Raw genomic sequence first — 15,758 nt, 5'->3', positions numbered from 1 at the left:
AAAACAGTAAGATACAAACATTTCTGCCTTTAAAATTCTATTTTCTTAAGAATTTATGGGGGGGGGAAAGATACTCAAAATAATCGATTCATGGTTTTATGAATCGCTATCGGACTTCAATATTGATTATTCGATTTTTTTTAAAATCCAGTCCTAATAACAGTTTGATTTATCCTTCTATTGCTTAATATTTTCAATGATAAAAATACAAATAATTTGAATTTGAAAGTGTTTTGCCATTTATGATTCCATGACTGATGCTTTTGCCATTACATTTTTTAAGCATTGGTATTGCTGTGCTTTATATACCGGTAGGTATATTATTGAAATCAGAATTGTGGTATTGTGACAACACTAAATGTAAGTTAAAGTATACAGGAGATTCTCTTTTTAGGACTGTATTGACATACAACTTTTTAGTAATTTTGTATGGTGCGCAATTAACTAGTTTGTCACACAGCATGAGAAGGTATGCTCATGCTGTAATTATTTCTCTTCATTTGAATTTTATATCCATGGTAGTGGCGTAACTCTTCTTTTTTTTTCTTTTTTCTACATCTCTTATGACTTTATGTTAATGTCGATTTGTGACTAGGCTCCAGTTACAAACAACCCTAATGTGGACAATTTCTGTAGCAAACGGATGCATGTTTATCATTGTACGTTTTATAGGTCCAAAGTCTGTTTGAATGAAGCTGACGTTGAACTACTTTCTGTTTCGGCAGTGGTGCCTCTCATCATCAAGGCCCTGACCTACGATGAAAAAAGGGGCGCATGCAGTATCGGCTCTAACGTCCGCGACGCAGCCTGCTATGTGTGCTGGTCCTTCGCCAGGGCATACGACCCCAAAGAGCTCAAGCCCTTTGTCAATCAAATTGCCAGGTAAGATCAATCCATCCCCAAACCCAAACCAAACATTGCAGAAAAGATTAGACCCAATTTAAGAGCAGTATCAAAATGGCTGCTTTCACAAAGATGAGGATTATACTCTATTAATATATGTAAAATTTAATACGTAATGCAATTTCATTTGCTAATTATATTATTATATATAGATGTTTACAGTTGGGCAATATCTCTAATTAGTACAAAGTTAGCATCTCTGAAATTATAAGGGTTAAAAAAAAAAAATCTCGTCTTTACCTTCCTTTTCTAGCACAACTCCAAATTTGAAGAAAATTTGAGAGGTGGATCAGAAATTATTTTACAACGTATGATTTTGAATGTCGTGGTGAATAGGGTGACATTAAATGCAGTTTTGTGTAGTTGGAGTTATTAAATCATATTGCGATAACAAGTTTCACAATTAATTCACAAGTCATTTAATTGTCTCAACGCCGAGATGTACGATGATGCCACGCCGGTGACTCTTTCTCAAGAGCGACTCAACGTGTTGAAACCTGCAGCCCGTGACTCCGCAGTGTTGGTTTGATCCCCTGCGTGGCGGCGTCAACGACACCCTTCCCTCCCTTTGCCCTCGTCTACCGGATAGCCAGGTTTCGCTTGTTTGCTCTGAGTTTCGGTCACTGATTTGGCAGCGGCCCTTTGACAAGCTGGTTCCTGCGCCATTCGAAACTGATGCACTTTTTTTGTGGGAACGACGCAAAAGCGGTTGTCTCACAGACCCCGCCAGTTATTCTGTGATCCTAGCTCATGCGCAGTGACTGATCTGGAGTGCAATCAGAACAATTTTTGTTTTTTCTAGCCCTCAGGGCAAGGGCAGTTGCAAAAGGCAAAACTGTCCAGCCCTAGGCATGCTTGCTGTTAGCAAAATGCAAACAAGAGCAGTAGTTTATCTTTGCACCCTCCCCAAAGATGTACACTATTACTACCACTACTTAATTTTTTTTCTTCTAGAGGTGCGGTATTATGACAATAATGCTCATCATGGATCTCTGACTTGCCATCAATTATTGTCGGTATAGACAAATGGATGGATGGTTGCATTACATCAGCAAATAAAGTACAGAAGATCAATTTTATTTTTTATTTCAGTTGGGCAATTAGGTTAAGCATCTTGTTAGTGAGCTACCTAGCATACAGTACCTACAGTATGTGAATAGCTCGAATAATGTCTATTTAGCTACATAGCAAGTGGTGTTTTTTTTTTCATTTCACTAGAGCCTTCTTCATTAGCTTTAGAATAAGCATTAAATATATGTATTTGGTCAAATAGCTTGCAATGTATTGTTGTATTGAAAGTCATCATTATACATGTGCATGTGTACTGGACGAGATTCTGAAATTTTACATATTTTGTTTGCCTCTACAGCTCTTTGCTGGTTACAACCGTGTTCGATCGAAATGTGAGCTGCCGCAAAGCCGCCTCAGTAAGTCCCTCCTAACATCCTTCCTACATATTATGCATAATTTTTACTGACAGATTTTTATTTTTTTCTTTGTCCCAGGCTGCTTTCCAGGAAAACGTCGGCAGACAGGTTCATAATCACATTAATGACCACGACTGAATATTGTAGCTTAACTGTGATTCTCCCGCCCCAATTTTTCCACCAAGTCTCCCTGCTCCAACTTGCAGTTGTGATGAAAGTCTTCCAGTACAGCTGCAGGGCAATGGCAAACACTAACCACATTTCCCAACAGTCACTGACCTAGCAATCACTTTAAAGCGGCCCAATGCAGAAAATTTTAATTACAAATCGCTACTGCCACGTTTGGTCGGAAAATGAAACTGTACACTCCCTTCTCACGTACCCAATGCGCACATGACGTTACAGCCTCAGACAGAGGACGGGAAATTCGAACCCGAATCCAGCATGAAAACTATTGGCCAGAGGCTTGCAGGAGTGAACAGCTAAGGCGTTAATCTGCCAATTAGATTTTTTTTAGTCATAAATGGTCAAATAAAAAGGCTATTGTAAAGATATTTTTGGGCAATTTGCTACATAGGGCAACATTTCAATCATTCCACACAGCGTTTAAAAAATAACTAAAAAAACAAAAAACAACCTACAGAGCTTTGTATTTGTCCACAGGGGATGTTTCCTCATGGCATTGACATTGCAACCGCAGCGGATTATCATGCTGTGGGGATTCGCAACCACTGCTATCTCAACACCAGGTAAGTGTTTGTTAGAAAAGGAAACCCATGCCAGTGTGTTCAAAGCTTCCCATTTCTTTTTTTTCGAGATTTTTATTTACAATTGTTTTTGTTCTCCTTTTTCCAGTGTTTACATTGCAAGTTTTCCTGAGTACACTAAAGCCATGATTGATCATTTGGTAGTCAAGATGGTCAACCACTGGGATGGGCAAGTAATACAACCCCACACACCCCCGCCCCCCCGTCGTCATATTACAAATTTTTTCCCCCAAGAAATACTTCTTGTAAAATAATGTTTGATTCTCTTTGCATTAGTGCATCTCTTGACATTTTTGCTGGAAATTATAAAAAAAATTTAAATGTGTTTTTCAGTGCGATTCGAGAGCTCACTTCAAAAGCTCTCCACAACCTGACACCTCAAGCACCTGATTACATGGCGACTTCAGGTAAGCTATGTCACCATACGTGTTTCTTTTAATGACGTTGAGCCTTGGAGGGCAGCTTAATTGTTCACAATGCACATTTTTGACTGAAACCGTATAATTAGTAATGGAAAGAAACACTTTCTTGTGTGCTCTCCGCAGTTCTGCCACAGCTGTTGAACATTGCCGTGGGTTCAGACCTTCAAGGTCGTCACGGAGCTATCTTGGCGTGTGCGGAGGTGACATACGCACTTTACAAACTGGGCGTCCACAAAGGCAGGTAGATGTTGAAAACACAGCAAGGACAACATGCAGGCACAGACTTGTGTATGAATGGACTCTCAATAGGACCCTCACGGCTGAAGCCAGAGGGCAGCCATCTTACGTTGCCACTTACTAACAACTTCTGTTATGTTTTCGCTGAAAACACTGTTCTGCGTGTTTTATGCTAGGATCCCTGTATGGGGTCATCAGAGCTTCGCAAAGAGCGAACTTCACCGCTTGCATCAACCATTCAGAGAATATTGTGACTCACAGAGTGTAGGTTTACATTTCGCAGCAATTTTTTCCCTGATGAGCTTTACTTTCACTTGATTGTTGATGGCTCTGACAACATGACATGAATCATGGAGTAGCACCCAGAGAAATACCTTATAAGATTATAAAAATTTAAAGTATTTTCTTTTCTTTTTTTTTGCAGTGAAATGTATATGTAGTGTTCTCCCAGACTTATTGGGGTTTAACGACCACCACTTTGCGGAAATTCACCTATCGCGGGTGAGCGTGGAACGTAGCACCCGCAAAAAGTGAGGGATCACTGTACTAGCCCTAGATGGTGCCAGGTACACTTCACAAGAGATACTGAAAATTCTTCAAAAAAAAGAGGCCAAGTGCTTGCTTCAAGCTGTTTATTGCCAATCCAAATTGATTGTAAATCTAAGAATAAAACAAAGACAATTACATGATGTGTACTATTTACCCTAAACAATATAACTTACCTTACCAAAATCCTTTAGCTTAATGCTATCACATAATAGGGAAACACCATAAAGCAAACTACCCAGGTTGTGGTAGTTATAAAACTTTAAACAACTTCAGGTGTATTTGACAGACAGTAAGATGTAAAAAAGGGAAAAAAAGGGCTAATATCGGCTGATTAAATCGGTTGGGCCCTAGTTTTTACAGTATACTTACTGGTACTTAAATGCCCTTGCATTTGGGAAAGGAGCCTTTATTGGATGCTAGGAGAATGGGAAAACACGTAAACCCACTCAGATCACGTCCACGTGGGACGACAGGGATCACCAATGTGGCGCCCACGGCCACCAGCCCAAGTAGTCCTCAAGTACCACATGAGTAGCCTGTGGGTCTGATCATTTGACAATGTTAATATTTGCAGAGATTTATAGAAATAAAGTATAGCATTATGATATTTATCTGTTTCCTACCATATAAAATAATTGTTGATGATTATTGTGAGAAAACCATGAACATGATCAGTGTCTTCGCAAATGCAGTATATCATCATTAATTATTAACATAATTCAAGGTAATTTTAGCAAATTTGTTATTTCAGAAGTGTGTGTGAAACTGGTAGCCCTTCACATTAATCAGTCCCCAACAAGTATCTCACTTTCAAAAAGGTTGATGACCCCTGGCATAGGTAAGAGTTGCTGTTGGCCTCAGCCAACAATTAATGCTTGTTGCTTTTTTTTGTTCAATTTACCAACGTTCAAGAAATGTGTTTTAATAAATTTAAGTGTCTCTCTGTACCAAAGATTTCCACATATTGTGGGTGGTGCTAGAATGTACCCCCAATGATAAATTTAACAAGCTTTAGAAGTTTCCCCTGTAGATTTGTTGGGTTGGTGACTAAAGCAATTTCTGTTATATCATTCTTAAATCCATAACACACTTTTAAAAAATGGTTTAACAGGACTATAGTGGACATCATTCCCTCGGAGTGTGTGATTGCTTTGAAGGACATTCATCAAAAGGTAAGACACGCTCCCCAATGAAAAAAAAATGTTTTCAATAGTTTTTGCTGAATCTTATGTGTTGCCCCACACAGCTACTTGACAAGAAACGATACAGGTAAGCTGATAATAAAAATGCGGATGAGTGGCATTCCAAAAAATAAATTTGCTTTTCTGTTGTTGTTTTTTAAAGGGGTTATGGTGGAGAGCTGATGAGGCCCGCCAGTGAGTCACTCTGTAAAAGACAAAAACTAATATTGGAACTTGATCAGTGCTGCAATTTGACATGAGTGCCTTTTTTTTTGATTGAAGTGTGCAGACTTATTGAAAAGCTTTCCCTGTCCAAAATGCCATTCAAGAGTGACCCAGTCATCAGTGAGTCCGTTTGCTCGAATACACACACATTAAATATTGGAGCACATGTGTGATGATATTATTGCTCTATATTTCAGCTGGCTGGCAAGGGCTTATTGACGACACCATCAAGACGCTTCATCTGGTCTCCAGCACTGTGAAGGATGGCATCATGGTAATTTATTTACATTATCGTGAGCTCCATTTCAAAATTTGTGTCTAACATATTTATGCTGACTTTTGGCCTTTGTGGCATATGCAATTTATTCATTTGATGTGAGATTGTCCTATTCAAATTCATGGCTGCTTTTTTTGTGCACCTGCAGGCTGCTGTGCTAAGTGCCTTGTCTGCCTTGTGTGAGGAGTACTACCAGGCCCAGCTCAACCAGGCTGACTCGGAGAAGCAGAGTGAGTTCTTTTTTCTCAACTAGCTTCATTTTTGAGGAGGTGGGGTGGGGGGGGGTTTAAGGCTATGACTTGCTTTGGGTACAAGTCAAATCAAGGTCTAGAAAAAATAAAATACAGGGAGCTACGACGTTTCCACTTTACGGCGCCCGCGCCTCTTCCGTAGCACCTTCTTATTCGTTCATTTCCCACAGTAATCACGCCATTTTAAAGTTATTTAAAGTTGTGTTGTTTTTACCTCCAGCAACGGGCATTCGTCGAGCAGGTCCGCTCGCCATCAGGCGCGTCACATTTCCGTGTTTAGGTTTACATTAGCTCCGCTTTGCTGTCTGGCAGCACTAAATGTCCGTGCGGAAACACAAAATATTGGTTCCGGCATCATCCGGGCGGCGCAAATATGTTTTTTAAAATTGCAAAGCGCTGCAAAAGTGCAAAGACAATTTTGTGTGGATCGGATCGGTATCGGCATATACTGAACTCAAGGTATCGGTATCAAATCGGTAATGAAAAAAGTGGATCGCAGCATCCCTAATAATAATAATGCAACGACACGTGACTTGGAGAGAGCAGGAATCAAACAGCGGGCCTTACGGTTACTGGATGACCGGCTCTACCTCTTGAGCCACAGACGTATGACATAAAGTTTATTTCACGGAGGTCTTTTTCCATACATTTTGGGTATATCTTTCACACTGAGCAGTGAGCCCGAACACAGATGTACAAAGATGTAATTAGCACAATTGGCCGGTAGGGTCAAAATGTCAACCTTCGGGTAAGTTCATACCGTTTATCGAATATATCGTTTATACCGTGTAGCCCTAGTCTGTAGCCTTTTCCCAATTGTCTACTTAGAAGAAAGCCAGAGAAAATGCTCGCCAGCGGTATCATTTAACATCCAAATGAATGTGTGTTTAGGTGTGCTCGTATCTCAGTACATGGATGAGCTGCAAAGTCCACAGATGCTCACCCGTTGCGGCTCTGCCCTCGCCCTCGGCTGTCTGCCGGGCTTTATGATCCACGGCAAACTGAAGCAGGTGTGCTTAAAGTCAACACGCATTACACACACACACATTGTTGACGTTCTCATTATTAGACTCAGCATCAGCGTAACATTATGTATGTATCGCCTTAGATCCTCGATGGCCTGGGCCAGATGCACGCCGCCTGTCTGCGCGAGGAGCGTTTCCCAGAGGCCAGGAGGGACGCCGTCCAAGCACTGGCTCAGTGAGCGCTGCTATATTTTCTTCTCTTATTTGGTTGTGATTTTTCATTTTCTTTTTTTTACGTGGGCTTGTTTTTCAAAGGGCCTCTTTTGTGTCCTCGTTGTTTGTTCTGCCGTGTGCAAGCTTCACTGAGTGCAAAATAAACACCTGACTGACAATACCTGCAGGACCTGAATGACATGTCAGTCAAATTGTATCCTACTTTTTTCCGTCATCATTTTTATTTATTAACACATTTCCTTTTCCGCGTATTCTAAAGTCGTAAAAGCTATTGACTCCAAGAATCTATAAATAAGGCATAACTTTGCATTACAATATCGTCAATCAATCTTTCAAACGTCTTAAAAAATGTTAACAAGTAGGATATCAATGATTTCAAAAAGTCTCAAATCTCAAAATTAGGGATGCACGATAATGCTCTTTTCAACCGATACCGATAAACCAGTAATTTAGAAAGCGCCGATGTCGATAACCGATAAGTAAGCCGATAAATATTTGCAAAATTAACTTGAATACAAATATACTTTATAGTCTTTCAATAAGTCTAACATGTTAAATATATCGTGTTAAGCACCATGAAGCTGAATTTTATTGATATCTCTGCTTCAAAGACAACTAGTAACTCATTTTGAGTTTGCCATGTTTAAAAAACGCAACAAAAAAACTGCTATGGGAACAATTTGGGGAGACACAGTAAAGAAAGCCCAAACTGGTGACTACCATGTCAACATGATACATCTTCTGTGAACACGAGGTCGCGCACATTATGACATCACAAATATGCGACACAACCATAGCAGAGGGGAAGGGTTGAGGAGTTGGGCACAACTTGAGCCACAAGCAGGTGGACCAACGTGGCATGTCTATTATTATCGGCGGATTTCTTTATTATCTGTCAAATTGGTCGATAATTGATGATAATTATCGACCACTGATATCGAGCATCCCTACTCAAAATAAATAAACATTCTGTAATTTATGAAATGTCTCATGGTAACATCACGCAATCTTGACTGTGGAACCAACAAAACGCTGATGTGACTTTTTTAAGAGCATATGCATGTCATTTATGTACTGTGGCAACTTTGGACAACATGGGACATTAGAAACATTGTAAATAGTAGACCAATTATTGGCCGGGTACAATATCGGTGCAGATGTTCAGCATGTTGACAAATATCGGCATCAGCCTTTAAAAAAAAAAAGTCAGACCTCCATTAATAGATCAATGTGAAAGTATGTAAACTTCAGAGTACTATTTAAATTTTCAGTTAACTTTTATAAGAAATGCTCCAAAGAAGGCAAATATTTTTCAACAATGTTTATACAACTTTGCCACTGTTTTGCGTCTTTTTCATCCAGAAGACACCCATTCAACAAATAAGAATCCACTTTGTAATATCAGTTATTTGTAATTATGGACCTAAGGTATATATATTCATGTTAATGAGGAGTTTAGCGCAGCTGCGGAGTGTTAAAAAATCTCGAATAAGTGTTTGAAGAGTGTTGGCTTCATGTGACCATATTCATTATTTTTTCTAATTAGAGTGTGTATGAAGGCGGGTGTTTGTGCCGACGGCCCTCCAGCGATGTTTCTGTGCTCAGAGAACATAGCCGACGTGTACGCCGTCCTCCTGGACAGCATGGACGACTACACCACGGACAGCAGAGGGGACGTGGGCGCCTGGTGAGACGTGCTTGGTGTATGTTTTTATTTTGTTTTGCCGCAGGTATTGAGAATGTTCCCCTCTATCAGGGCATTTAGTCATGTCTCACTTTTTCCCTCCACCCTGGGATACACAGACACGACGGGCTGGATTGTCTTAGCAGTAGCCCGAGGTGATGCTTACTTCCTCAGCAGGAATGCCACCAAGCTTGTCGTTTGTTCTTTCTTGCGACACGGGATGGGCGGATTCTTTCTCCCTTTATTTAGAAACACAAAACCCACAGGTACATCTCAATAAACTCCAATATTGTACAAACTCAATTTATTTCATTAGTTTGATTCAAAAAGGGAAATTCATTGTATAGATTCATTATACACCAGGGTTATAATAGTTTTAGATTTTTCATTAGTTTTTAATTTCCTTATTTAATTTTCTTTTCAAAATCAGTTTTAATTATTAGAATCTCTAGAATGCTTCCTAAATGTAGGGGTTTTTAATTAGTTTTAGCATTAGTTTTAGCTTTATTTTTTAAGTGCAGGGTATTTGTCAAGTGCAAGACTGAAAAAGGTCCCTAATACAAAAAAAAGAAGACCTAAAACAACAAATAAAAAGCCATAATTCAAGGGCACTGCCTGATGGCATGGCTTATATATGTTGTACCCAACTGTCTGTAACAACTTCGATGTGCCAAATGGCTGTACAGTCATCGTAAAAGTGACAGAGATAAGTACATTTAAAATTTATTCCCAAAGTTTACGTATAAAGATAATTACAAATATTAAAACGAAGGACATTTTGACATTAATTACAGTTACTGTAGTTCAAATTATTTCAGCCAGTCATTTTAAAAAAACACTAATTTTTATTTTGTTTTCAGAATGTTTTTTAAATATGTTTGTTGTTTTTTTTTCATTTATTTTCATTAATTATGATAACCTTTCTGTACACAAATTGAAATATGTTAATGTTGTATTTTTGTATAATTTGGATGTGCTAACAAAAATCCGAAATTCACAATCTCAAGAAATTTTAATATTACATCAAATTATTTTTTAAATAGAATTTGGTATGAAAAAGTATTTTCCCTTTTGATTTCAATCTATTGTAATATGTGAATCCCCTTGAGTTGAGCTACTGAAATAAATGGTCTTTCACGATTAATGAATTTATTGAGATGCATTTGATTTTGGAGGTTTGACAATTTCAATGTACACCACCTACTCTGTTACTACCTCAGTGCACATACTCATTTTTTGGCTGTTCCATTTGATTTTCCTTATAGGGTGCGGGAGGCAGCAATGACGAGTCTTAAGGATGTGACCATCCTGGTGACCAGAACAGCTCCAGAGACACTTCACCCAGATCAGTGAGTAAATGTCCATCCGTCTTTATTGTAGTGTTCCTTTGTGCTATCTTGGTTCATCGTACACATCATACACAGTTATGTCAGGGATGCTAATTATTGTGGCACACATTATTTGATGTAAAATAAATATTTCTTAACGTGGATTTTTTTTTCCCTCCACTGAATAAATACACTTGAATTAAAGGTTAATGACGCGCTGTGAATTTGATTTAATGTGACAAAGTCTTTGACCATTCACGTCATCCTTGAAAACGTTCTATTTACAGTAATCAGATTCGTCATGTTTCAGTGTAATTCCATACTCCCGGGAGCCCATTGAAAAGAGATACAATGCTGCCATCTGCTGGCCATAGTTAGTAGCTGTCTTGTGATTTTTACACCCATTTGCAAAAGGAGCCCTACCAACAAGTTCCATTGCCCATTGAGGGGAAAAACCCGTAGTAGACGTCAATTAACGTTTTTGGCGGCATTTATTTAGATTTTAGTATATGTCATTAAACGTTTTTGGCGGTAAAAGAGACCGCTATCGCCACTGAAGAATTCCGTTTTTGAAAAATTAAGAAAAAAAAGAAACCTTACTGATTCCATAGGAGAGATGGCCAATCTTTCTATGGCATGCGGGCTTTGACAGTGAGGTTGTTCATTCATTTAGTTGAAAATTTATTTTGTGCACAGTTACACTGTTGTTGTCGTACCTCATCACAATAAAGTTGTCCTGACAGCTGGAATATGGAGTGACTTTTATTTTGTAGGTGCCGCTGGAAGTGTTAAGTGAATCTTCGTGACGTATCTTCCATTCACAATGCACGATAGGCATGTTTGACAAGAAACAATACTTTTTAGCTCAATTGGCTAGCAGCTCAGATGAAACTGCAATTGCGGACTCACGTTTTGTGGAGCAAGGTGCCACACTGGGAAGCATTGGCGCTGGTGTCAAAAATAAATGGAGTGCATGGCTTGATGAGAAAAATTTGATGTTTTTTTTAATTGTTCAAATCTAATAGGAACATATACACTCCTTCGTACCTATGGCATTTTTTGGAAGTAATGTTTCTGTCACCTTCCTTGCAGGGTGAAGTGTATGATGTGCAGGCTGGCACGGCAGTCAGCAGAGAAGATTGACCACTACAGAGCGCACGCCGGCATCATCTTCACTCAGCTCCTGCACTACTCTGATCCCACAGTTCCACACATCCCCCACAGGGAGGAGCTGCTGAGCATCTTTCCACCGTAAGCGCCCACGGTCATTCATCACCTGCTTTGCGGTGTCACATTGACGAGTCGGTCTCCTTTTTTTCAGGGAAGTCAAAGCCAGTCTGAACTGGAAAGCTCCATCCCAAGCGTTCCCGTATGTCACCCAGCTACTCGGACTGCCCGAGTACCAATACCAAACCTTGCTGGGCCTCACTGTGTCTGTGGGTGGGTTGACCCAATCCACAGTAAGTGGATTGCACACTCATCTCGTAGAGCGCGGCGACATTGAATTGTTTGGAAAAGGGTGTGACTCATGAGGGAAAATTGAAACATTTTCCATCCCAGTCTACAGTCTGCCAAGTATCATAGAGGCCATGTTGACACATGGGTATTTTTAAATCCTTTTTCTGCCTTTTTGTCCACTTGCAAATGATGTGTCTGAAACGCTACTTTCTGGAAAACTGTGGCCAGGGTGAAACTTTTCCAAAACAAATCTTTTGCACTATTAGTGAGTAGATGTTAGTGGGTTTTTTTTTTAATTTATGTATTTTGCTTCTTTATGAAGCAGCTTATGTTGAACCCTGCGACCGTGCACAGGATAAGCAATACAGAGGATGGATGGTTGTTTACATCGTTACATTTCATATACATATTTTAACATTTGTTTTTGCTTTCTAATTGATCATGTTTTTGATTATCTTTATTTATTATCTTTATGTGTTCAATTTTGTGTTTATTTTGTCAATTTAAAAACATTATACTCCAGTGTATTTGTAGTGTTTCCCATACATGCATAAACCAAAGAGCACAATAAGGTTGAGTGGATGAAGCTAAAGCCAAACTGTGGCAGGTCCTTTACTCCTTGGACCTGGATTTGACACCCCTTTTTTATGAATGGCAACAGGTTGATACACATGTTTATGGTGCCTTCTGGCATAAAAAGTATTTTTATTTTTTTCCCAGTCATATTTGTAATTATGAAATAACTTTTGAACAAACTAATTAATTTCCCCCGGCACCCCTGACTATCTCACACGGTATCCTGATAGGGAATGACTTCTTGTGAATGTGGTCCTCACCCGCTTTTTCAATGTATAATGTGCATTGTAAAATGTAAATGTACCTGTGTGTGTATGAAGGTAGTCTGAAACTGCCCAAAAGAGGGAGCCATGCATCTCACAAAGTCTGTGCCACCCTTTTGCACTCTAATCATAATATGGTTTTACTTCCTTGCCAGCAACTCTCTTTCAGTTGAATCTTAACAACATTGGGGTCAGGCAAGTTCCTCCCCTGTACATGACACTCATTCTCCCCCTTTTAGTCTTGGGGGATGAAATAAGCAAAACAACCGCGTCGATGATGAGGTCAGTCGAATTCAAGTCGAGTGTGTCGGCGGAGTTCGTTTTCGCTCTCACAGCTCGTCTTTAGATGCGCATCCCCGGAGACGTACTGGATGGATATGTTTTCACAGGGCCGCCTGTAAAATGAGCCAGGCCTGAATCAATATGCGGGCCAACATCAGCGTTCTCACTCTTACACACACACATAGACACACACACAGCCAAAGTATCGACTAGCCTTCCAGTAAGCGTCCATACGCAGGCCCTTGGGTAAATCTGCATATATTTAGGGAGCCATAAAGAGGATTTATTTTCATCAACAAATGCGTAACTGTTTGTACAAGTAATTTGTGGTCATAAGGCTCATAATTGACCATTTGATCACAGTTTATTTTTAGTGCCCATGGGGACATTAGACACAATTCTCGACACAGAGCTCCAGCAGATTGGATGTCAATGATAGTATAATGTCATACACAGAGCGATGGTAGATGTGTGTCTATTAACTGACGACCTTTTCTGCCTCTGTCCAGGTGACGGCCTCCTCCCAGTCTCTGTTTGACTACCTGCGTGGGATCCAGCATGACCGCGCCGCTCTACAGCACTTTGCTATGGACGTGTTGATTCAGATCTTGAGAGACAATGTGCGCAACACAAGGTACGAACTGAAGCGCTTCTTGTTTGTTGTCACCTAAAGTGAGGTATACATTCCCAAATATCGTCTGTTCCCTGATTTTCGGATGACCTACAATCTGTTATAGGCCAAATCCATGTCTAATATAAAAATATTGTTTCAGCCTCGTCTCCTCTATTTGTGTTCGGCAGCATCGCGTATATCATTAAGCGTCCTAATTGATTATATCATATGGTTATGTACCTTTCAGGATTGCCCTCCCTTTCCTCAATATGTTGAACCAATTATTGTCCAATGGCTGCTTTGACATCTTCACCACAGAAGAGAAGTGAGTATTGCTGCACCATTTTTGTGTAGGTTTCCAAACGGGCACATATGTTGGAAATGTCTGCTCATGTATTTTCTGTTTGTTGCCACCAAGTCATCCATTCTGCGTGGACATGCTGTCGCTGTGCAAAGTGGTCAGGCGATCCACGGACGTGTACAAGCTGCGCGCCTGTGCTGCCGTGTGAGTGTCCCGTTGTGTTCAAACAAACAAACAAACAAACAAAAAACAGACATCCGTGCTGACTTGTGTTGCTCGTTGATCTCTGCCAGCTATTGTGGCCTCATCCAGTTCCCGGGGGAAGTCCGGAAGGAGATCCTCTACCAGCTGCTGATGCTGATCTGCCACTCATACCTTGTGGTAAGAAAATAAACAACAATGTGGTCAGTATGGCTTTAAAATAAAATGTGATTGATCCAGTTTTAATATATTTGTTTTCCAGTTGCTTGTAGAAAAAGCAAGGGACATTGTTCAAAACAAGCTTTGAAACTCTTTGTCACAGTTTATAATTTATTGAAACGCTGAAAAAATATTTTCTCACAGATAATGTGACAGTAAATGCTTCACGTTGGACCCCAAAAAAAATCCCTATCTGTTTTATCAAAACGATCCTTAATACATTTTCATTTTAAATGTTCAACAATTTCTCATAAAATTCCTTATGCCTTACACCGGACACTGAACGAAAGAAGCTGCCACAAAGAATAAAAAAAAAAGAAAAGATCCAAGCAGTAAAGTCAAATAATTTGAGGTTGTTTTTTTTCTTTGTAAGGTAAGAACAACAACGGCTAGCCTGATGTACGAGATGCTGCTGACTTACGACGGCGTTGTCGATCCTGAGGTTTTGGACGAAGTCATGAACCTGCTCAGCGATACCAACTGGTAACGGGTCACGTTTTGAGAAATGATACCTTTCGAACGTCACGTGTGTCAATTTGGAACATTCCCTTCTTTTTTTTCCTTTCCCAAGGGAGAGTGAGCCTGCCATTTTGCGCCCCACTAGAAATCAGCTGCGTGATTTGCTGGGCGTCCCCATGAAGCAACCGGTTGCTCAGGTAACACCTCCACAACAAATTCTACTCTATTATCTCACTTGGGAGGTGCATCTACTTTGTTTGATACTCTATATGCAAATTACACACCACTTTTTGTGTGTGTCTCTTTCTTCCTCTCTGGCAGAAACCCACCTAACATTCCCAATGATGAGTCGCAAAATGGATGGCATCCTGTATGATATCAATTGCTCTTCCATTAGTTAGAAACCAAGATAATAAATAGGCAAGACCATCCTTTGCTTCACCCTCTTTTGTCGCGTTAAGAATGTCACAACAATTCAAGTAGAGGATGCCTTATTTTTTAAATTACCAAACATTTGTAGTTTTTTTAAATTTCTCAACGAATAATGTGCAGTATGTGGGCAGCATGGCTGAATTTGAGTTTCATCTACCTTGGTTTCCATTATTTTGAGGTCAAGTCGCAGGCAAACGCCTCCAGGATCGGACCACTTACGGCCCTTCCGCATGGATTCCAGTCTTTTTCTTCTTGAGGTACAGCTGGCAAAAACTGGTTGGGTCGCATCCTTCCTGGTTGCCCGCCTGTTTAACACAAGCCCTTCTTTTGCTATTTGTCCATTCTGAGAAGATCCACATTGTCCTTGCCTGCCGCTTGACAAAGCTGCAGTTGTTGCGTCATATTTTTGGAGTGTTTATCACACAATGCTTAGAGCCTTGTGGACATATTGCATTACATTCTTTGTGCTAACAGGATTAAATCGACAAGGGTTATTCTTTTACT

General features: G+C 39.9%; 1 protein-coding gene across 2 annotated transcripts in view; it reads left to right on the top strand.

Annotated features, from left to right (window-relative positions):
• Positions 1 to 15,251, top strand: part of tbcd (tubulin folding cofactor D) — a 30,098-nt gene extending 14,847 nt beyond the window's left edge. The window contains exons 14-39 of one of the 2 annotated variants that reach the window (XM_086088767.1): positions 726 to 882; positions 2,273 to 2,330; positions 2,409 to 2,438; positions 2,994 to 3,079; positions 3,186 to 3,266; positions 3,431 to 3,504; positions 3,643 to 3,760; positions 5,417 to 5,477; positions 5,552 to 5,574; positions 5,650 to 5,681; positions 5,769 to 5,831; positions 5,909 to 5,985; positions 6,137 to 6,218; positions 7,131 to 7,249; positions 7,348 to 7,439; positions 8,985 to 9,125; positions 10,388 to 10,471; positions 11,543 to 11,701; positions 11,772 to 11,910; positions 13,539 to 13,663; positions 13,890 to 13,967; positions 14,061 to 14,147; positions 14,237 to 14,324; positions 14,737 to 14,846; positions 14,935 to 15,019; positions 15,144 to 15,251. In XM_086088767.1, the coding sequence (XP_085944893.1) occupies positions 726 to 882; positions 2,273 to 2,330; positions 2,409 to 2,438; positions 2,994 to 3,079; positions 3,186 to 3,266; positions 3,431 to 3,504; positions 3,643 to 3,760; positions 5,417 to 5,477; positions 5,552 to 5,574; positions 5,650 to 5,681; positions 5,769 to 5,831; positions 5,909 to 5,985; positions 6,137 to 6,218; positions 7,131 to 7,249; positions 7,348 to 7,439; positions 8,985 to 9,125; positions 10,388 to 10,471; positions 11,543 to 11,701; positions 11,772 to 11,910; positions 13,539 to 13,663; positions 13,890 to 13,967; positions 14,061 to 14,147; positions 14,237 to 14,324; positions 14,737 to 14,846; positions 14,935 to 15,019; positions 15,144 to 15,155 (2,261 nt within the window). In that variant the 3' untranslated portion in view covers positions 15,156 to 15,251. Of the gene's footprint in view, positions 1 to 725; positions 883 to 2,272; positions 2,331 to 2,408; positions 2,439 to 2,993; positions 3,080 to 3,185; positions 3,267 to 3,430; positions 3,505 to 3,642; positions 3,761 to 5,416; positions 5,478 to 5,551; positions 5,575 to 5,649; positions 5,682 to 5,768; positions 5,832 to 5,908; positions 5,986 to 6,136; positions 6,219 to 7,130; positions 7,250 to 7,347; positions 7,440 to 8,984; positions 9,126 to 10,387; positions 10,472 to 11,542; positions 11,702 to 11,771; positions 11,911 to 13,538; positions 13,664 to 13,889; positions 13,968 to 14,060; positions 14,148 to 14,236; positions 14,325 to 14,736; positions 14,847 to 14,934; positions 15,020 to 15,143 lie in introns of those variants that run through there. The other variant, XR_015096453.1, reaches the window with a different exon arrangement.
• Positions 15,252 to 15,758: the final 507 nt, after the last annotated feature.

Source organism: Leptonotus elevatus, chromosome 1, assembly GCF_054856555.1.
Source record: "Leptonotus elevatus isolate MCC_2025b chromosome 1, RoL_Lele_1.0, whole genome shotgun sequence".
NCBI classification, from domain to species: domain Eukaryota; kingdom Metazoa; phylum Chordata; class Actinopteri; order Syngnathiformes; family Syngnathidae; genus Leptonotus; species Leptonotus elevatus.
The sequence above is the reverse complement of the archived record's forward strand: the minus strand, read 5'-3'. Positions and strand labels throughout refer to the sequence as shown.